The 23,520-nt window shown below is 40.6% G+C and overlaps 1 protein-coding gene across 1 annotated transcript in view; it reads left to right on the forward strand.

Moving 5' to 3' along the window:
- SNRK (SNF related kinase) overlaps window positions 1–23,246 on the forward strand; it is an 86,302-nt gene extending 63,056 nt beyond the window's left edge. The window contains exons 5-7 of the mRNA XM_045007033.1: window positions 920–1,132; window positions 9,905–10,039; window positions 19,355–23,246. Of these exons, the coding sequence (XP_044862968.1) occupies window positions 920–1,132; window positions 9,905–10,039; window positions 19,355–20,573 (1,567 nt within the window). The 3' untranslated portion in view covers window positions 20,574–23,246. The remainder of the gene's footprint in view (window positions 1–919; window positions 1,133–9,904; window positions 10,040–19,354) is intronic.
- The last annotated feature ends 274 nt before the right edge of the window (window positions 23,247–23,520 follow it).

The following is a 23,520-nucleotide window of genomic DNA, read 5'->3' on the forward strand; positions in this document are numbered from 1 at the left end:
AAATGATAAAAGATAAAAATGCCCAATCACTTGTGAGTGAACACTTTCTTCACAAAACGATCACTCCATATCTGACTTCCGAGTCCTTGTCTTCAAAGGAAACCAGCTCAACTCCTTCAAAAGACAAGCCTGGGAACTTAAATACATAACTTTGCTTGATACCAAAAATCATGGACTCAATGAAGACACTGGATTTATGGCTCATTACAACAATCTGTAACCACTAATCCTCCTTTCTCCTATGATTGTAGAGGTATTAACTAGCCATTTCACCTTGAAAGGTCTCTTGCAACATGTGTTAACTCCTTATCTCTTCCACCCTTGTATTTAGTTGTGACACTGAGTACTTTTCCCATATCTGAGGAAGACCTCTGTGTAAGCTCAAAAGTTTGTCTCTTTCACCAAGAGAAGTTGGCCCAATACAAGATATTACCTTTCCCACCTTGTCTTTCTTACATTCTTTGTGATTCCTTACTCTTTATGACAATAGCAAAAAATGTATTAATAATAATAAACAATATTTATATTGGAGTAACACGTAGAGGCCACCTAGTTTGGGGCATGACTGTGAAAAGTACTGTGCCAACCAACAGAAAATGAAAGTCAGAAAAGTGTAGAGGTGAAAGAGCTCAAGTAAATCAAATGGAAATGGTGGAGTTTACTATGTCTGCAGTTTTTATGACTCAGTTGTTTTATTCATTTCAGTTTTGCATTGTCATTTAGATTACTTTCGTGACTGCAGATTCAGTTTCCAGTCGCACTGTACTTGCATTATTTTTTACTGGAAGGTCTTTAAAGAGGCTACTATGAGCTGATAGTAGCAATAGGAAAACAGTCCTCTTCCTAGTGTTGCTGTTGTGATGGCTACTTTCTGAACATATTAGTATGTTTTGTTTATAGATTTATTTTTTGTTCCTAGTTTAATTACACGGATGTTGCAGAGAGACCCAAAGCGAAGAGCGTCTTTGGAAGAGATTGAAAATCATCCATGGCTCCAAGGAGTTGACCCATCACCTGCAACAAAGTACAATATTCCTCTGGTTTCATACAAAAACCTTTCTGAGGAAGAACACAACAGTATAATACAACGCATGGTCCTTGGTGATATAGCAGATCGAGATACAATAGTAGAGTAAGTTACCAATTTTCTACATGCAATTTGACACTTTTAACATTATATTTAACTTGAGAACTACAAAATTTAATGCAATCACAGAAAAATGACTTTCTGCTTCTTTCTAAATGCTGAGACAAAGGCTCACGTTGAGCCTGTGATAGTTCTTTATTTGAAGTAGTGTAGATTTAATCTGATGAATTAATTTTAAGTGCAGTTCTACTCTGAGAAATAATTCTGTAAAGACAGTATTGCAGGATTCTGTTTTTAATGTCTCACTTACTCCTTATCAGATCCATTCAGTTTACAAATAAAAAGCTTCAAATTCACCATGAGTGCCAGGTAAATTGGGTTCCTCTTTGAGTGCTTGCTCGTGTTGATTCCAAGTGGGGATGTGCGCACAATGCACAGTCATCAGAAGGTTTTTCCCCTAGTGGTACCCATCAGGTCAGCTGTGGAGCCCCCTAGAGTTGCATCTTTATGGCAGTGTATATAGGTCCCTGCTGACCCGCTGCCTCTTCAGTTCCTTCTGACCGCCAGTGATGGTTGTTGGAGCAGCCCTTCTCTTGCTATGGCACGTGATCCCCTGGTGCACTGTTTCCCAAACTTACAACACTTGCGTACCCCTTTTGAGACATTTGTCTTACCGGCGTACGCCTTATCCAGTGAAGATAATTTGGGAGGGGGGGGGAAGGGTGGTAGCCACATTTTTATAACACCCTCCTAATTCATTTAATTCTGGATTAAATGTTCATTAGAAATAAATACAAAATTATATTACGTACAAGTTGAAACAAAACTTTTAATAGAAATAATAGTTACATATAGAAATAGTACTAGAAATAATTAAAATAATAGAAGCGAATCAACAGTCTGGCAGAACTGTGTGTGTGTGTGTGTGTGTGTATGTGTGTGTCTATATATATATATATGTGTGTGTGTGTATGTGTATATATATATATATATATAATGGTGAATTCGTACCATGCTGAAATTAAAATACGCTGGTATGGTTAGGTTAGTGAAGAAAGCACTAGTTTTAATACTTACTATTTCGGTATTGAAAAATTTTCAGTACAAACCAAACTATTCAGTGCGAGGAATGGAACTGCTTTTGACCAGACACCATCGCAGGGATATCTGGCTCAATGTTTGTGATCTTAAGATGAAGATGGGGCTCCACGTCAATAAGACAATTTCGATTTTTTTGTTGCCAATCAGCACAGAGAATCCAGTCTTGCACAAATACGAGGTGGGAAAAGGCAGAAGATACTTGACAGCTTTGTCCGATAGAGCTGGATATTCAGAGCTAACTCCCAACCAAAATCATGCCAGTGTATTTTGCTCAAATTTTGTTTTCAGGAAGTTATCTGAAGCTAGCTCCAAGAGCTGTTCTTCTGAAGCAGAGAGGTTATTAGGCAATGTTTGAACATTGATGATAAAAGGGTTCCTTATCCATTCAAAGGTGCCATCCGGTTCAGGGAAATACTTACGAAGGTCTTTCTGCAAGCTTTCCAAATGCTGCTTCATGGTTTGCAACACATCACTATCAAGTTCGTTAGTCGAGTTTATTACTAAGTCATGAAGAGATGGAAAGGAATCCAGTTCACAATGACTAAGACGTTTATGCCACAGTTTCAATTTTGTGACCATGGTGCTCACTTTGTCTTGAACATAGAATATGGATATGAGTTTCCCTTGCAAGGATAGACTGAAGTTGTTTAAATGAGCAAAGAGATCTGCAATATATGCTAGTTTGCATAGCCATTTCCAGTAGTGTATACAGTCTCGCAGGTTAAAGGTTTCATCTAAAAAACCTTGCAGTTCTTCTCACAGCTCAAACAGGCAATTCAGAACTTTTCCACATGAAAGCCAATGCACTTCAGTGTGAAATAGGAGTTGTGTGTAATCACTGCCCATCTCATCACAAAGCTGAGAAAACAGCTTGGCGTTCAGAGGGCGGCCTTTCACAAAATTGATTATTTTCACAGTTTCATCCAGTACTTGCTTTAGATCTGCCTGCTCTGGGTGGCGAGTGCTTCCCTGTGAATGCAACAATGAGTTGATTTTGCTTCTGGCGCAACAGCTTGAATACGTGCAACAACTCCTTTCTTGGAACCAATCATGGCTCTGGCGCCATCCGTGCTTATTCCAATACAACAACTCCAATCCAAGTCACTGTTTTTGATAAAGTCATCAATAACTTTAAAAATAGCTTCTCCAATTGTATGTGTTGGCATAAGTTGGCAGACCAAAATATCATCGTGGACTTCATTATTCAGCTCGTATCTGACAAACAACAAAAGATTAGCTAAATTCACAACATCAGTGGATTCATCCACTTGCAGTGCATAGTAGCACTCTTTTGTACTCTTGACAATAATTGCTGCTTTACATTTTTGGCCATATCTGTGATTCTACGATGAACAGTGTTATTTGAGAGGGGAACATGATCTATAGCTTTGCTAGCCTTGTCTCCAGTCATCACTTGCACCATTACTAAATGCACGTTTTACTAAAGTCTCGCCAATCACTTCAGCAGTTCCGGACTTTGCAATTAAGTACGCCACACTATATGAAGCTTCCAAAGCTTTCATATTTTCACCTCCCATCACATTATGAATTATTTTCTGGGATTTTTGAAAATCCTTTGCGCCTATTTTCAAAGACTTCTACAGGTTTTCCCTCATATTCTTTGTTTGCTATCGAAATGGCGTTTTAGGTTGGATGGTTTCATACTTTCATTTGTGAGAGTCTCGTAACAAATCACACATAGTGGAACAGGCTCCACCTCATCGCCAGTCCACGAAAATCCCAGTTTAAGATATTTTTCAAAATATTTGTGGGCTTTTTTCGTTTTCTTTGCCGCTGATACATTCAGTAAACTTACAGATGGTTCAAACGGTTCACTAATTTTGTCGTCACAATTGTCTGATGTAGCCATATCACACTGCATTTTGAAGCATAATTATCACTAACATCCGTAGTTCCTTCATATTTTTCTTTTGTACATTCCAAACTTCCCGTTTTTAGCCAGTGATCCATTGTAAATGGGTTAAACAAAAAGAGAAATTTTGTATATTAATACACACCAAGTATGTACTTGCCAGGAGTAGTTATTCACTTTTATCCGTCAGTATGCATGCCACAAAGGCACGTGTATTGCCTGAGCTGCAGTAACAGTGCACGCGTGGTTTGTGTCGGCACGCCAGCCGATTTTTACTGGCACGCTGCCACCCGGGCTCAGCCCGCTGCCGGCCCCTTTCCACCCGGGATCCCGGCCGCTGGCCCAGCTCAGCCCACTGCTGGCCTGGATGAACAGGACCCCCGGCCGGCAGCAGGCTGAGCGGGGCTGGTGGCTGGGACCCCGGTTGGCAGGAGTCGGCGGATGGAGCCCCAGACCGGCAGCGGGCTGAGCTGCTCAGCCCGCCGCGGGTCTGGGGTTCTGTCCACCGGCCCCGCTCAGCTCACTGCCGGCCCCTTGCCAGCCAGGGTGAACGGGTCGCGTACCCCTTGAAACCCTTTCACTTACCACCAGAGGTACGCATACCACACTTTGGGAAACACTGCCCTAGTGGACTGTTGCTAGTGTTTCTGTATAGTTAAAAACTTAGTATCAGTTAGGGCTTTTTTGCAGGGGGTGGACGGCACACTTAGGCAGACTCAAGGCCTTTGGTCCCAGGCAGAACTTTCGTTGCAAATCAACGTCAGGAAGATAAGTGCGGTCCGCCTTGCTTGCCAGATGTTCCAGGCTTATCTGGAGTGCAGGTGTGTATCGGTATTGACCAATAACACATCATCAGTGACATTCTATATAAACAGACAGGATGGTTCTCGCTCCTCTCCTCTGTGCTGGGAAGTCCTCAAGCTGTGGGACTTCTGCATTGCCCATTCACTACATCTAGAGGTATCGTACCTTCCAGATTTCCAGAATGAGCTGGCTGATCATCTCAGCAGGTCATTTCACAATCACGAGTGAGCCCTCTGCCCAGATGTTGTTATCAACATCTTACAATGGTAGTGGTTTCCCCAAATAGATTTGCTTGTAATGAAGTATAACAGGAAGTGTCACCAGTTTTGCTCCTTTCTGAATCACAGCCTGGGCTCACTTGCAGACGCTTTTCTCCTCCCTTGGAAGTACCACCTCCTATATGCTTTCCCACCCTTCCCACTTGTACACAAGGTACTGCTGAAAATCAGAAGGGAGAGAGCGTCAATAATGTTAATAGCACCAGCGTGGCCTTGCCAACGCTGGTTTACCATGCTTCTAGACCTGTCGGTGGACATGCCAATAATTCTGCTCCGGTCCTGGATTTGATCACCCAGGACCATGACTGCCTCCAGCATCCCAATCTGTAGTCACTCCATCTCACGGCATGGAAACTCCATAGCTGAACCCCTTGGAGCTTACATGCTCAGATCCTCTTAGAGAGGTCCTCCTTAACAGCAAGAAGCCATCCATGAGGGCCACCTATCTTGCCAAGTGGAAAAGATTCTCCATTTGGGCATTACCAAAGCACACTCAGGCATCAATTCCCTTTATCCTATACTTTTTGCTGCATCTAAAACAGCAAGATCTGTCAAAATCATCAATAAAAGTGCACCTGGCCACTATCTCAGCTTTCCACCCCGGTGCGGCCAGTCAGTTGTTTTTTGCGAACCCCATGGTGGGCTGCTTCCTCAAGGGATTAAACAGACTGTACCCTCAAGTAAAACAGCCAGCTCCTCCATGGGATCTCAACCTTGTGCTCTCTAGACTGATGGGAACTCCTTTTGAGCCCTTGGCAACATGTTCCCTCCTCTACCTCTCCTGGAAAGTAGCGTTCTTGGTAGCTATATTTTCAGCCAGGAGAGTGTCTGAGCTTGAGGCCTTAACTCGGAGCCCCCATAAGCGGTCTTTGATAAAAACAAGGTGCACTTGTGACCACACCCAGCCTTCCTCCCGAAGGTAGTTTCACAATTCCATGCAAACCAGGACATTTTTCTTCCTGTGTTCTTTCCTAAGTCCCACGTTAGCAACAGGGAACGAATGCTCCACTTCCTGGATGTCAGACGAGCATTAGCCTTCTACATGGAAAGAACAAAGCCATTTCGAAAATCAACACAACTCTTCATTGCGATTGTGGAGTGTATGAAGTGGCTTCCAGTCTCGTTCCAAAGGATCTCTTCTTGGATCCCGCCCTGTATCTGGGCGTGCTATGACTTAGCAAAGATACCTTCCCCCCTGCTGACAGCACACGCCACAAGGGCACAGGCATATTCAGCAGTGTTCCTGGCTCAAGTTCCTATCCAGGACATCGGCAGGGTAGCAATGATCCACACCTTTACATTGCACTACACCATTACACAGCAGGCCAGAGATGATGCAGCTTTTGGCAGAGCGGTGCTATAATCAGCGATCCCATAAACTCCAACCCCGTCTCCTAGATAAAGCTTGGGAGTCACTTGCTTGGAGCTGACATGAGCAAGCACTCGAAAAAAAACAGTTACCTACCTCTCATAACTGTTGTTCAAGATGTGTTGCTCGTGTCCATTCCAATACCCACCCACCTCCTCTCTGTCAGAGTATCTGGCAAGGAGGAACTGAAGAGGCCCCGGGTCGGCAGGGACCTATGTACGTTACCATGGAGACGCAACTCAAGGGGGCTTACAGCGACCTGATGGGTACTGCTAGGGGAAAAACCTTCTGACGACTGTGCATGTGGCATGCACATACCCACTTCGAATAGACATGCGTAACACATCTCAAAGAACAACAGTTATGAGAGGTAGGTAACCGTTTTTTCTTTCCCTCTCACACGTTGCCAGTAAAATATTTTGTGGGCCATAGGATGTCCTCTTACATTTCTTAGACCCCAGTGAAGGCTGATAGTGTACAGTGTAACTAAAGGCCTCATTTAAAGCCTGATCCAATACCCACTGAAGTCAATGGAAAAGACTGACTCCAAGTTAATGGGAAGACAAGACTCCTGATGAATTCACTGAGGCCTTTGAAGATAACACGGATTGCACAAAGGTTAACTGAAGGGAAAATTTGGCCTATAGAATGTTTTAAAGAAGATGATGGTGATGTGTGAGAAAGGAAGAACACAACTTAACTGCCAGAGCACACAGTAAATTTTCAGGGCTGGTAGTTAAATACAGTTAAAATTGCTTGCCATCTGAGAGGATTTGATAAGCATTGATGAAGCCATTGGGTCACTTTTTGGAGTAGAACCACAGTTTAACTATGGAGTCTGGTGCATTTCTTCAGTCTAGGACTGACCATCTGTTCTACTTCCATTTTTCAGCCAAACAGAGAGAAGTTTTAAAATTATGCTGTGTTATGAACCAGTTTCTGACAAGTGAAATTTATGCATGTAACTGGTCAATAGAGTAAATTTGATACACGTTTTATTAGATATTTCTAATACTGTATTACAGTTTTTTGAGGTATCTTTCAGTTTTAAAGCTATGTGATAGATGCTGCTATAAAACTTTTGTAGGAACTTTTAAATCTTACTTAAGTCCAATTTAAGATTTCAAATGTTGATCACAAAAGCAAAATAAAGTATAACTTAGTTACACCACAGGAATTATATACTGGATCTCTACAGAAATGCTTCTATCTAAATCTTAATATTTTTTATCAAAATGGCAGTCTTGCCTCACAAAACTTTTTTGTCGTCATCATTAATCTCTGGAGTTCACCCTGCAAATAATCTGTTTTGTGGATTTTTAACACTCTGGTTGTAAAACTAATAAAATATTACTTTGTACCTTAATGTCTAATTATAAAACAGTTTAGTTTGTTTGTTGACATTTTATATAATTAGTAATATTAAATATATTATGTGCTCACCATTTCAATGTTGGATGGATGAATAGATTCCATCCCTCTTTTCCCCACCGCTGTATCATATCATGGCATATTTTGTTGAGGAAAAATAACAATTAGAAATTTCTCAATGTTCAAACTGAGTCTGTAGTTATGTTGGTGCTAACAGTCTTGGGAGTGCTAATATAGACACGCGATCAGCATTTTAAACACCATCTCATTTAGATCTGAGTAGTGTTCAGTCACATGGTGTGCTGATGGCTGCCTAGGGTACTGTCTACGCTAACACTCCCCTGAGTATTATTACTAGTGGAGCTTAACAAGTATTTATAATGATGGGAAATTTTTAAGAGAAAATGGCTACTATAGACACCGACTTAGAATAAAGATTTTAAAAAATCAGTATAAAAGATTTCTGAGGTTTTAAGTAACTCTTAGATCTCTTTAAAATGTAAAATGCTTATTCTGATTTGTATTACATCTGTCACCTTAAAAAATGAGGCTGTTTTTGTGCAACTAGTTTATTTTGGGATAAAAAATATAGCTTTCTTCCAAGTAATTTTTGAAAACGTTGCTTTGTTATACAGTGTTACTAAAACTATTACTCATCTAATGATTTTAAATTTAAATTTTCTATTTTTTTGTCCAGAAATTATTATTATGTTATAAAAAAATCGAATTTGTTAGCTTTCCTGCAATTTGACTGGATATCTACTTTGCACCAGTAAAACTTTTTTAAAACAATGAATGTTTAACAGCCTTCTAAGGGGTGCGGGGGGGAGAGGGGGACAGAAAACCTAACTGGCTTCAAGACTGAGCTTGATAAGTTTATGGAGGGGATGGTATGGTGAGATCGCCTACAATGGCAGGTTGCCTAGTGGCGACTGCCAGTAGCAAAAATGCCCAGTGGCCAGAGACAGGACACTAGATGGGGAGGGCTCTGAATTACTACAGAGAATTCTTTCCCAGGTGTCTGGCTGGTGGATCTTGCCCACGTGCTCAAGGTCTAACTGATGGCCATATTGGGATCAGGAAGGAATTTCCCCCCAGGTCAGATAGGCAGAAACCTGGGCTGGGGGCTGCCTGCCTCTGCAGCATGGGGCATAGGTCACTTACAGGTTTGAACTAGTGTAAATGGTGAATTCTCTGTAACCTGAAGTCTTTAACCAATGATTTGAGGACTTCAGTAACTCAGCCAGAGGGTAGAGGTCTGTTAGAGGAGGAGTGGGTGGGTGAGGTTCTGTGGCCTGCAATGTGCAGGAAGTCAAACTAGATGATCATGATGGTGTCTTCTGACCTTCAAGTCTATGAGTCTGAGTCATAAAATTTTATTCATAAAAACAAAATGTCTTAAGGACTTTCTGAGTATTAAAAAAGACAAATTTAGGATTTAGAAGCTTTAAATGTTTTATTTCTAAAAATATTAAATGTATGCAGTAGCTTCGAAAAGGCCTCTTAAACTTTCAAGGGCCCCGGCAGACCCCATTATACTCATTATTTTAGATCTTCTGGTAGATTATAGCATCTAGGGAACTCCTTTAGTAACCTTAAAAGCTCAATTATGTTGCAAGTTTGCTATGACAACACTGGGGGAATGTGAGAGTTTGCTCCAACTGCTTCAAAACTAAATGTTTCCACTTCACCTCAGCATTTATCAGTCAGTGGGAGAGGCCATTATTGGAACACAAATTCATATTTGATTATTGTTATTGCTTAAATATGTGTAACAAAGGAAAACTTATTTAGCCTTTGGATGCTTTCCTAAATGTATCCAAATCTAATGATTGAACTTGCCATATTTGGTTGCCCAGATTCTAATAAACCAAAAGCCGTGTTTCAAGATGTCAAAAATACTAATTTTTATTTTCAGGAACTTTTTTTTGTGTGAAGCACTCTAAGTTGTGTCGGCTATGTGTCCAGTTTTAGAAAATCATTGGTGTGTGATGTGTTCCATTTTTATTTGTTTCCCTTAGGGCCCTGGAAACTAACAAATACAATCACATCACTGCCACTTACTTCTTACTAGCTGAGAGGATTCTGAGAGAGAAACAGGAGAAAGAAATTCAAACCAGATCTGCAAGCCCTAGCAACATCAAAGCTCAGTTCAGGTGAGAATTTAGACACTTCAGTGATTTAGTCAATTTAATCAGAATGTTTTGAAATTTCAAGATAATTTTGTTTAAAAAAATATATATATATATTCTTTCATTGCTTGTTCCCAACGTCTTGGGAGAAGTGCAGCTGAACAAGCTTCAGAATAGATGTTCATATCTGCCATGGGAAGGTCATGTTCAGAGTGTCATACCTGTATTAGGTCTGATAGAGAAATGATTTGGTATGATTTCCTTCTGTTGGTGGTGTTTACACGTCATTAAATTCCACTTTGTAAAAACTATTCTGATGGTGTAATTCCCTAATTGCACTCCAGTGCTGATGGGGATCTGTCATAAAGGAAAAGCTGAACTGACGTTTACATAAGGATTTAATTGTTAGGTTGTGTTCTGGGCTTCAGTAAATCTAGGTTAATTCAAGTACTTCTCAGGATGAAGCCCTTAAAAAGGACATCCATTTTGAGATTTTTAAAATAAGTTAGATGTATTTATTGATTAAGGAAACATGTTGAAATGGCTGTCTTCAATCTACTTGATTTATTTCTTAGCTAAACTGATTTTTAGTAATAAAAATGTTTTAAACTAAACTTACTGATCTACGTTTATCTGTCAGTGTTTCTCAACAACTGTTTCATGGACGGGTGCTGGTCCCTGTGATTTACCTGACACAGTTTAGGAAGGCAGCAAGCCAGTCCCTGATATCAAAAAGGTTGAGAAACACTGATCTAAATAATCCTATTAAAATTACTCCTGGGGAGATTCTGCGGGACAGTGCGCTTGCAGAAAACAATCCCCCCCCCCCCCCCCCCCCCCCCCGCAGATTTCCTTCTTTTCCCTGCAGAAAATGGCTGGGAGGCAAAGGAAAGCCACGTGGGGGCTTGACCATGTGCAGTTTTTTGGGGGGAGTGGGGGGAGGTTGTGGGAGAGGTGAGGCATGGGGGCGCACACTGGGTTATGTGCCACTGCCCCCTCCTCCCTTTCTGCAAATGCAGAGCTGTCCAGCTCGGAGACTGTCTCTCTGGCTCTGCTGACTCTGCAGCTGAACACATCCTCCTGGGTCCTAGTGCCAGTTGGGCTCTCCTTCTGTGTGCTGGGAGTCTTCCTGTTTTCTGTGGAACAGTGGGTGCCAGCGGTGGGACTGGATAAGGGGATGAAGGGTGAGGGAAAGAGGCAGTGGGGAAGGAAGAGGGGTGGAATAGGGCAGGGTGAGGGAATGTGGCATTGAGGGGAGGAGGATGGAGAAGAAAAGGGGATAGGGGAATGAAAGGGGGAAGCGGGAGCCTGGCATGTGGCGTCCCCTCGCCAGCAGCTAGGGCTCCCCTGTTAAGCAGGCCCATCGAACCCTCACCCTGACAAGCCCTAACCCCTACACCTGGACCCCTCCAACAAGCCTCCCAGACCTCCACCCCACTAAGTCCCAACCAGCTGCACCTGGACTCCCACCCCATCAAGGCCCACTCCCCCAGCATGTGGACCCCTACTGAGCCCAACCACCATCACCTGGATCCCCTGCAGAGTCCCACTTCCCCTGCACCCGGAACCCGCCCAATGAGCCCCTGTGCATCCAGATCTCCCACTAAGCTGCCCGCACCCAGGTTGCCCCACACAGAAACCTCTCACCGCACACCTGGATCCCCCCCCACTAAGCCCCTCCACACTTGGATCCTGCTGGACTGAGCCTGCCCAGCGACACCTGGTGCACCTGGCACAGAGGGACAGGACCCCGGGATGTTGCTGGGGCAGGCCCAGCCCTTGCACTGTGTCAGGGTCAGGTGCAGCCTCACTGCCAAGTCCCTGAACTGGGAGAGGTGGGGACTTCAGGGTGATCTCCCACCTCAGTGCAGCCAGTGGCCTGTGCTCTCCACTGCCACGTTGGAGACACATTTATTTATTAACAAATAGAATTTGAAAAAATTTGCAGAATTTTAAAAAATTGTACACTTAATTTTTTGGGGAGAATTCCCTCAGGAGTAAAAAATTTAATAATCTTCAGCAAGGCTCCTGAAATCTGTGGTAGCTCCATCTCATGTGGCAAAGATAGGAGAAATCTGCTTCTGCTTTTGTGTATATAGCTGGTATCAGTTTGTTCACCCAGCCTGCCATTTGCTGCAGACCTTCAAGTAACCTGAAAGCCTTTAATTCTTTTGCATTTTCAAGTTTAGGTTCAAATTCATGCTGAAGAAAGAAGCAGAGAGGATTTTAGTGTGAACGTGCCGAATTGAAAGTTTCCGCTATATTTAAAATGTTCCAGGGGCGGGGGGGGGGAGGGGGAGTTTGTTTGGTGGCATTAATGTGTTGAGTGAGATTTAGGTAGCAAGCCTGCTGCTGTTAGGTTCCCTGAGCAAGGATCTGTTGACTTTGAGAATCATCTTTGAGTTATTGCCCTGCCTTGATTATCATTTTTGGAAAGATTATGGAGGTTGTGCTGAGGTAGTTCCATCAATATTTGTATTCTTTAAATCTTTGGTTCCCTCCCTTCCCCAGTGACTGTCTCTTTAAGGCTGAGGTATAGTAGAGAGTGGTGGTAGTTAACCTTCTTCCAGTGATGGATGAAAATCAGGTGCCTGTGCTGATTCTTTTTGATCTGTTGCTTGCTTTCAGAATTGTTAACCTAGGTCTGCACTCTAGTGGGTGGAAATGAAAATACTCCTGAGAGGCTCCATACTTTTATTTCCAAGGATGGTATTGGGCAATTGTTCTTCTGTTCCAAGGGTTTTGTCATGCAGGATTCTATTTTGTCAACATATATAGGGAGTCATTAGGAAGAACAATGGGGAGATGTGGATTGTGATATCTTTCCATTTTATATCCCCATTTCATTGAAGCCAGCTGGTGCAGTTGAGGGCTAATTAACTGAGACTCAACCCATACAAGGCTGAAATTGCTGTAGACTGGGGGATACATTTGAAGAACTAGTTCAGTTCCCTTGACTGGAGGAGTTTTCCTGCTGTTTCTGATCTAGGTTTACAGTTTTGGTGGCACTACACGCGGTCTTCCAAAGCCTATTTGAAAACTTCAGTGAGCTCGCTTAGTGGTCGTTGCTGCAGGAAACATGCTTGTACTGTATGGTCTGCACTGGCTGACAGTTTATTGCTGCATGCAGTTAAGTGTTCATTTTTATCTATAAACCCCTAAATCATTTTAATTTTGCTGATGAAGAGATTACTTCTCTCCTACTGTGGTACCATGGCCTTTCATTCTGACACTCCCAGGATACCCTGTTCTTATTTTACATGAACTAAGATGAAAGAATCTGTGCATTTTTCAAAATAAATCCAAATAGAATACTTGAATTTTTCAGTGTTTACTGTTAGAACAGTCAAAAAAACTTAGCACCATAAACTGAAAACCCTGAATATGCCTTCAAATGACAATGTTTTTAAAAGATTAAGTTTTATAGCACTGACTTTCAGACCTCCCAACAGTCCTGGTTTTTGCAGGACTGTCCTGCAAAACCCCAGTCCCAGTTGAAGTGGCTCTTGTCCTCTGGGGCTGATGGGGTTTGGTTCCCTGCTCCAGGCGTTGCAACCTGGACGTGGCACATGGAGTTGCAGTACCACTCACTCAGATTTGCCCTGGCCATATTTCTCTTTCTCCCCCCCCGACCCCATCAGTGGGGCCAGGCCAACCATTGGAGAGGGGAATTGAGCCCAGCCAGCCCCATGGACTGGGACAGTTGTGGGGTGAGTGCAGGGATAGGCTTGCAGTGCAACCCTTCCTCCCCCGGCTGCAGTCAATTCCCCACCCATCAGAGGCAGGACCTGTCCTGCTTTACCAACCTGAAATGTTGGGAGCTATGCTGCAGTTCTGGAATTCTGAGTTGAAATATTTTTTGGTCCACATTAATATTTCATTATACCTGGTAGTGTCTGCTTAAGAGATGTCAAGAACTGAAGTAAGTAAGGTTCTTTTATATCAAGACTGAGGTGAGTTGGTAGAAATGCTTGGAGTAGTTTGCTTAATGCCTGCCCTGCAAATATTCCTTTGCTCCACGTGACAAGCAGAGCTACATACTTTTATGGATAGTTGGCTCTTACAGTTCCAAGTAGTTTTGAGAGCGTTACTAGTTGTGTAGATATTGTCCTCGATCCAAAAGATCTACCAAAATAAAGGCCTTGTAGGGAAGAAGACAGACTGCTGCATAACTTAGATTTTGCATTTAAAAATGTTTCCAAATAACTTATCTGACTCACAGGCTGGAGCTTTTCTCTCATCTCAAACCTATTGGAAATCATAGAAAATAAATAAGAAAATTGTTGTAGAAATTATACAGTAGCTATTTTCATGTTGTAATTCATGACAGTAAAATGTTGCCTAGTTATGATGATGGTTATGATGATGTTACTATCAAGATTACATTGTTCTCCTTTTTATCTTTATCGCTTACAACACACAATGTCTCAAAGCTCCTATTTCATTGACACCACAGTCCATTCTGAAATCACTGTATGTTTTTGCAGATTTTTTAGATATTCGTTTTCCAGATATTCATTTAGATATTCATTGTCTCTAGTTTATATTTTAAGTTCTATTTTGTGAACTAGTGCTGTTTGTAGAATAGCATTTTAAAATACCCAGCTTGCAACATATCAGAACTCTAGCTTGTTCTTACTTTAATTAAAAGTTGCTAATAGAATGAATGGCATGTTACAGGCTAGAGGGAGACCTTGATAACACATACTAATACTACAAATTGTATTGAGGGCCAGCTCCCCAGCCACTTCCAATAGTTCTCTGTTGAGGGAAACTTCCTAAATAGCGTGAAGCCGACCGAGGGGTTGGGAGGAGGTAAGGCTGCAGCATGCTCCCCAGTGTGCTATCACAACCTGGCACAACTTAGGGGGACTTTGTGACTGCTGTACCCAGGGCTCAGATTCAACTGTTACAATGTAATGGCCCTTTCATACTTCCACCTTGTTCTTGAAAACATCATTGATGTGTAGTGACATTTTCCTAAGTTTGCAGAACCTGAAACAACACCTCTGAGAGGTCTGAACTGTCCCATTCATCTCACTGGGTGCTAACTCGGTTGCCAATCATACTTTAAATGTCAAAGTCACCAAAGCACATCAGAAAGGAGAAGATTCTAGTCTGAACATTTCCACAGGGGCACCCCTAGTGAGTGGCTTTGGAAGCTATCACCACTTTTTCTGCCCTCAAATCAAGGAGGAGTCTAGTAGAGCTCATTGGACCCCACTAAACGGAGCTAAGCACAGAGAGCATGCATACATGATCATAGTTTGAACATCTGCATAATCAACTGTGAGCAGTGTCTGATGTAGGTGGAGCATAGAAGAATACCACTACCTCCTCCACCTCCCAGTTTGTGTCAGAAAGCCACAAATGTAACCCATCCTCAGGTGAACCAAGGACTGCTCTGATGCACTGAGAATCATACTGGGTCAGACCAATGGTCCATTTAGCCCAGTATCCTGTCTTTCACCAGTGACTGGTGCCAGATGCTTCAGAGGGATTGAACAGAACAGTGCACTTCATTGAGTGATCCACCCCTGGTCAAACAATCCCAGTTTCTAGCAGTCAGAGTTTACGGACACCCAGTGCATGTGGTTCCATCCCTGACCATCTTGGCTAATAGCCATTGATGGACCTATCCTCCCTGAGTTTATCTAATTCTCTTTTGAACCCAGTTATACTTTTGGCATTCACAACATTCTCTAGCACTGAGTTCTACAGGTTGACTGAAGAAGTACTTCCTTATCTTTATTTTAAATCTTCTGCTTATGAATCTCTTTGGGTGACTTCTGGTTCTTGTGTTGTGTGAAGAGGTAAATAACACTTTCTTATTCACTTTCTCCACACCATTCATGATTTTATAGATCTCTATTATATCTCCCCTCAGTTTTCTCTTTTCCAAGCTGAAAAATCTCCAATCTTTTTAATCTGTCCTCATGTGGAAACTGTTCCATGCTCCTAATAATTTTTGTCACCCTTCTTTGTATTTTTTCCAATTCTGATATATCTTTTTTCAGATGAGATGACCAGAACTGCGTGTATTAAAGATGTGGGGATACAACGGATTTATAGACTGCCATTATATTTTCTGTCTTCTTATCTTTCCCTTTCCCACTGGTTCCTAATATTCTGTTAGCTTTTTGAATTGCCACTGCACACTGAGATGTTTTCAGAGAACTATGTATTATGGCCCCAAGATCTTTCTTGAGTGGTAATGGCTAATTTAGACCCCATCATTTTGTATGTATAGTTGGGATTGTTATTTCTAATGTGCATTACTTTGCCCTTATCAACACTGAATTTCATGTGTCATTTTGTTGCTCAGTCTCCCAGTTTGGTGAAATCACTTTGTAACTCTTTATAGTCTGCTTTGGACCTAACTATTTGAGTAATTTAGTATCATCTGCAAACTTTACCACCTCACTGTTTACCCCTTTTCTAGATCATTTATGAGTATGCTGAATAGCACAAGTCCCAGTACAGATCCTTGTGTGTGGGGAGCTGCTATTTACCTCTCTCCACTTTGAAAACTGAGCCTTTATTCCCACCCTTTGTTTTCTGTCTTTTAATCTGTTAATGATCCACGAGAGGACCTTCCCTCTTATCCCATGACTCCTTACTTTGCTTAAGAGCCTTTGGTGAGGGACCTTGTCAGAGGCTTTCTCTGCATCTCCCTTGTCTGTGTGCTTGTTGACCCCCTCAAAGAATTCTAATAGATTGGTGAGGCATGACTTACTTTTACAAAAACCTTGTTGATTCTTCCCTCACATGTTGTGTTTATCTATGTTAATTCTGTTCTTGACAACAGTTTCAACCAATTTGTCTGATACTGAAGTTAGGCTTAATTACCTGTAATTGCCAGGATCACATCTGGAGTCTTTTTAAAATAGCAGTGTCATATTAGCTATGCACCAGTCATCTGGTACGGAGGCTGATTTAAGCAATGGGTTACATACCACAGTTAGTAGTTCTGCAGACTCGTATTTGAGTTCCTTCAGAACTCTTTGATGAATAACATCTAGACCTGGTGACTTATTACTGTTTAATTTATCAGTTTGTTCCAAAACCTCCTGCACATCTATCAATGTGATATATGCCATCATGTGCCAGCAATGTCTCTCTGCCATGTACATTGCCGAAACTGGACAGTCTCTACGCAAAAGAATACATGGACACAAATCTGACATCAGGAATCATAACATTCAAAAACCAGTAGGAGAACACTTCAGTCTCTCTGGTCGCTCAATAAGAGACCTCAAAGTGGCAATTCTTCAACAAAAAAACTTCAAAAACAGACTCCAACGTGAAGCTGCTGGAAATTTACTGGAATTTTAATTTGCAAACTGGATACCATCAGATTAGGCCAGAATAAAGGCTGGGAGTCGTTGGGTCATTACAAAACCTAAACTTAATTTCCCCAATACTAATTTCTCCCTACGGTTGCTCACACCTTCTTGTCAACTGTCTGTAATGGGCCACTCTCTTACCACTTCAAAAGTTATTTTTCCTCCCTTGGTATCCTGCTGTTAATTGATTTATCTCATTAGACTGACCTCACACTTGATAAAGCAACCCCCATCCTTTCATGTATTTATACCCACTCCTGTATTTTTCACTTCATACATCTGATGAAGTGGGTTCTAGCCCATGAAAGCTTATGCCCTAATAAATTTGTTAGTCTTGAAGGTGCCACAAGGACTCCTCGGTGTTTTTGCTGATACAGACCAACACGGCTACCACTGAAACAATGGTCAACTTTCCTCAACTTTGTCATCTAAAATGAATGGCTCAGGTGTAGGAATTTCCCTCAGATCCTCTGCAGTGAGGACCGATGCAGAGAATTCATTTAGCTTCTCCGCAATGGCGTTGTCTTCCTTGAATGGTCCTTGATCGTTCAGTAGCCCCACTGATTGTTTGGGAGGTTTCCTGTTTCTGAAGTACTTAACAAAAGAAACTGCTATTAGTTTTTGAGTCTTCTTATAGTTGTGCTTCAGGTTCTTTTTTGGCCAGCCTAATTATACTTTTACACTTGACAGAATTTATGCTCCTCTGCATTTTCCTCAGTAGGATTTGACTTTTCAATTTTTACAAGATGTCTCAAACTGCCTCTTTTAATCTTGTTTAGCATGGTGGCATTTTTTGATGGTCTTAATGTTTTTGTTTTATTATTTGGTGTATACATTTAGTTTGAGCCTCTTTTTAAAGTTTCTGTGCAGTTTGCAGGGATTTCACTCTTGTGACTGTTCTATGGTACTGTGATTACATTAGGATTTTTACTATATTTGACTCTCTGTTCTCTTTCAGCTATAGTGTCACTCCCCCACCAGTGTAACTTACTCTGTCATTCCTATATATTTTGTACCCTGGTATTACTGTGTCTCATTGATTACCTTTGTTCCACCAAGTTTCTGTGATGTCAATTATATCAATATCCAAAGTTCACCCATCTTAATATTTATCTGCCTTCACGGGATGTAATTGAATGGGATTCTTTTTTTGTTGTTGACTGTTTCTATTCAGTTCCTACTTGTACTTTATCAACTTCTATCCTCTCTTCTTTACTGTGATTTGGATTAACATCCATTAGAGGAGTATTTATTAAAGGGGTGTCTGTCCTGACCGTGTGCTCCTCTGCACCTGTTGGCTTCCCCCAACCTTTAGTTGAAAAACTCTTCTGCAACCTTTCAAAGTGTCACTTTTTTCATAACTGCTTTGATTTGAGGTTCATGCTGAATACATTTGTATTACATTCAAAGTTCCATTCACTTGCAGATAAAATGTCTTTGAAAGTATCATGTTTTATTTGGTGCCTGGACTCTCATGTCTTGTTGGTTGAATATTGAAATGACTAGCAGAAATTGATTTAGTAAAACTAGCAACGTGTCTGAGCAAATATGGCTTTTATATTGTTGAGTGAAAACTGGGAAGAATAAAAAAGCTCCAGATTAACCTTGTCGACAATACCATCAACCTTAGATTGTGTTTGAAAAGCTCCAAGAACAGGACCCTCCCCGCTTAGTCCCTACTGATTCTAGACCTCCCACAAACTTTTGATTTAGTGTTTTCTGTGACTCTGAAGAAAGATTTTTTTCCATTTTTGTTTTCTGAGAGCTGTCATGGCTTTTTCAGATCTCAAAATTGGCAACTTAAATTATACTTATTTTTCTTAAGTTTTCTTTAAAATACATATTTATAAATTGTACTGGCTTGCCAAGTAGGATAATTGCTGTGGCCTTTATGATCTCTATGTACTGTAAAGATTTGATATTGTGTATTCTTTAGCTGTCAATCAAATCTAATTTTACTCCTTTTTTCTCCCCTTCACAATCTCTTACCTAGGCAATCATGGCCAACAAAAATCGATGTACCCCAGGACCTGGAGGATGACCTTACAGCTTCTCCTCTCTCCCATGCAACTGTTCCTCAGTCTCCAGCTCGCACTGCTGAAAATGTTCTTAATGGTCACAGAAGTAAGGCACTTGGCGATTCAGCAAAGAAAGAGGATATCCCTGAATTAGCTGGGCCAGCACTTTCAGTGGTTCCTTCAGTGAGCTTAAAACCCACTACTAGTGGGCGGAAGTGCTTGTTTAGAGTAGAAGAAGATGAAGAGGAAGATGAAGAAGACAAGAAACCCATTTCTCTTTCAACTCAAGTTGTTTTGCGCCGCAAGCCTTCAGTTACAAATCGTCTCACTTCCAGGAAGAGTGCACCAGTCCTCAATCAAATCTTTGAGGAAGGGGAGTCAGATGATGAGTTTGACATGGATGAGAACTTACCCCCAAAGCTTAGCAGGTTAAAAATGAATATTGCTTCACCTAGCACAGTGCATAAGCGCTACCACAGAAGGAAAAGCCAGGGTCGGGGGTCTAGCTGCAGTAGCTCAGAAACTAGTGATGATGACTCAGAAAGTAGGAGACGGCTAGATAAAGATAGTGGGTTTACATACTCCTGGCATAGACGGGATAGTAGTGAAGGGCCACCTGGAAACCAAGGAGATGGTGGTGGACAGAGCAAACCAAGCAATGGAAATGGAGGCGTAGACAAAACAAGCCCTAGTGATAACAACAAAAGTGGGGGAAGTCCCTCCACGGGCTCCGGTGGTAGCACTAATAACACTTCAGGTTCTACTCGTAGATGTGCTGGATCTGGAAACTCAATGCAGTTATCTTCTAGAAGTGCAGGGGACCTTGTTGAAAGCCTAAAATTGATGAGCCTTTGCTTAGGTTCCCAGATTCATGGCAGCACTAAATACATTATTGATCCTCAAAACAATCTGTCATTTTCCAGTGTGAAAGTGCAAGAGAAATCAATGTGGAAAATGTGCATAAGTTCTAGTGGGAGTGCAAATCCAGCTTCATCTTTGGGCAGCATAAAATTCTTTTCTGACCAAATGTCAGACACAGCAAATGAGTTGGAACGGATAAAGAGTAAGAACTTGAAAAATAACGTGCTACAACTACCTCTCTGCGAAAAGACTATATCTGTGAATATTCAGCGGAACCCCAAGGAGGGACTGCTGTGTACCTCCAGTCAAACTAGTTGTTGTCATGTCATTTGACAATGACCTGACTTAATAGCTCAATCTACTTGACAACACCATTCTTCCTGTTCAGAACTGTGAACACCTTATTTCAATGAACCCCGTTTTTTGTCTTAATATTTTAAAGTGGGCTTTATGAGCAGTTATTTATTACATTTTAATTTTGTGTTTGCTTGATGGTATGACAATGCATGGTCTTTGTGCATGCTGCTAGCCAATACATCTTTCTTTCCCAACATAATAGACTATTTTATTGTGTAATTTTTACATGTATAATTTTACTATGGAAGATCTGGATTAAATTAAAATGTATATCTGGATCCTAGTGTAAATGTAGCACTTGGAAATTTCATATTCTGCACTTAAACTAGAGAAAGAGAGAAGCTTTTGTTTGCTTGTGAAATGTTAATTCTTGTTCTGACCTTCTGTGATATCTAAAATATGTGATATGTGGCATACTTCTGTGTGTCTGAAACAGAACCAAAGCAATAATGTTTTGATGCTGAAAACTCCTCAGGGAGCTTTCACATGTTCCAAGGCTTGTACAAAGCAAAGATGCACTGAAAATTAGTGATCTTAAACTATGATTTTAAACCCACACCTATTTGTCTTAAGCTATATGGTTAAAGTTGTGGCTCAAAATCAAACTGAAAAGATCTTGTTTTTCTATAGGCAAGATTTTTTAAAAAGCAACTAGATTTGTAAGGCAGCTTTTTCCCATAGAAATATGTTGATATTACAAGCAGACAATCTTCTTTTTTAATATAACAAAGGTAAATTATAAAATCTACTTCTGAGTTTTTACATTCTAACTGAAAATAAATAGTTTGTATACATTATCTCCGTTATTAGTAGTCTATCATGACAATTACCTTAAATATTTTAGCATTTCTTATTCTAAGTATGACTCTTAGATCTCAAAATGCAATAAAGAATGGAAAATGTTTCAATAATTGGATGCAGATTTAAATTAATCAGTATTATTGTCTGATATAAATTTTCCTCATCATTAGACTTTTTGGCCTTTGTCAGGACTTAATATGTTGTGTTGTCTCCTGTATTTACTATGTTCTGTTAATTTCCCTCAATAATCTTGTTTTCCATTAAAATCAAGTCCAATATTTAAAAAAACTAAAAATTGGCACAAGAAAATATCCTTCTGCATTCTTTAAAGCTATTAGCTTTTCCATTTTGTGTCCCCATTGCCACTGAAATAATGGCAAATTCGTGCTTTAGAATATTTCTGTACAAAAGATTACTTTTGACCAGATGAATTAACTTTTGTGGAATTTTATTATCTAGAATAAAATATATTGCAGATTCCTAATTTTGGGAAGGGCAAGAATGTTTTATTTTTTCATGCTGTGCACTGGGTCTTTAAAGCAATGCTAGTAAAAATTGGTGGTATTATGTAGCAGCACCCCAGCCAGACATTGAATGTCTGAAAGGAGTTTACACTGTTTAGCATATTGTAACATTTACAAAATGGTCAAATACAATGCATTTCATGTACACTGTAGAGCGAGTAGAGCACCAAAGAACTGCATTACATTTGGTCGTCATTTCTGTAGTTCACACTGGCTTTTCTTAATTAGTATGATACATTTTATTAGGACAGTCTACATCGCACAGGATACTTTTACTGCCTAGCCTAGCTAGGGATTATAGATTCTGCTCCCTAAACAAAACAAGTGATAAACATTTTACTTTATGGAACTTTTCAGTTTTAAGCTACAGTTGCAGTTCAGTGAGTGTGATATTTATAAATTGAAAGCTACAAGAAGAGATGTGTGGGTGAAGCCATAGAACACATTTGCTTGATATTTTTGAACAGGGATCTTATAAAGGGCCAGAAATAAGATGTGTGGTTCACAGACAGTGAGCATAACATCTATATTAAAAGTAAGAGAAAAGTTTATAAAGGGCATTGGCAATAAACTATTGCAGCTTTTTTTTCCAAGTATTGTAAATACTTTCCTGATATTATGTACAGCCTTGGAATGGCACCTTTTAACTAACCCCAGGTGTATTTTGTTTCCAATGTTTTTATATACAGATGTATATATGGTGCTCACTTTAGAACAGCAGTGTTGACCATTTATGCTGCAGAGCTGTATTATAGCCTTATTAGTTGTGTATGGTTGGTTGAACTTCTGGGTGTACAAAAGTTAGTCTGAGTGTTGTCCTTTTATCCATTTGTTCATAGGTGAATGATTGTGCATGTGTTGTATGTTATATTATGTTGTCATGTAAAAGGAAGGGCGAGAATAACCACTACATTAAAATAATATTGGACCAAACTATTTAGAGCAAGTAAACAGTTTCTTGTACCCCTTAACCTGTCTTTAAAAGTTGCATATAGTTATGGTAGTGTATAAATTTAAATATTGTGGAAAAACAATTAGTCTTGTATTTTTCTCTGTGTGTATATATAAATGTACCTTTAGCAACTTTATCTGTATTTAAGATGTGACAATCTTGACACAGAATTTTAAGAGTAGCAGTAAAAATAAAATAGAACAGAATTAATTAACTTCTCACCAAGAAAGAATGTGTGTGTTAAGAGGGTACAGAAATATCAGCTGATCTTGTCGGTTGCTTCCAGCAATGTTTGGCTTTCTTCATTGTATAAACATTCATGGTGTGAGACAGAAATGGAAAATCCAGTTAATAAAAATGACATCTTGATTGGTGCATAAACTTTGTTTTCCATGTCAAATTTATACACTGCTAATCAGACTATTCATTCTACACTAGGGCGGTGAAATAAAATCTCTTCTGCTCTAGTATCACTTATCAGAACATATGAAACAGTGGTGGTGGTGTTTGGTTGAAACAGATGGGAACATCTTTGCAACATTAGGCACTTTTGTGAATCTAGCCTACTGGCACTACTGACATTTACAAAACCATCCCTCAGCTGCCCCCTATTCCTCTAGGTGCCTAAATTTCTGCTAGTTGGGTA

The sequence above is a fragment of the Mauremys mutica genome, chromosome 2 (genome assembly GCF_020497125.1).
Source record: "Mauremys mutica isolate MM-2020 ecotype Southern chromosome 2, ASM2049712v1, whole genome shotgun sequence".
NCBI classification, from domain to species: Eukaryota; Metazoa; Chordata; order Testudines; family Geoemydidae; genus Mauremys; species Mauremys mutica.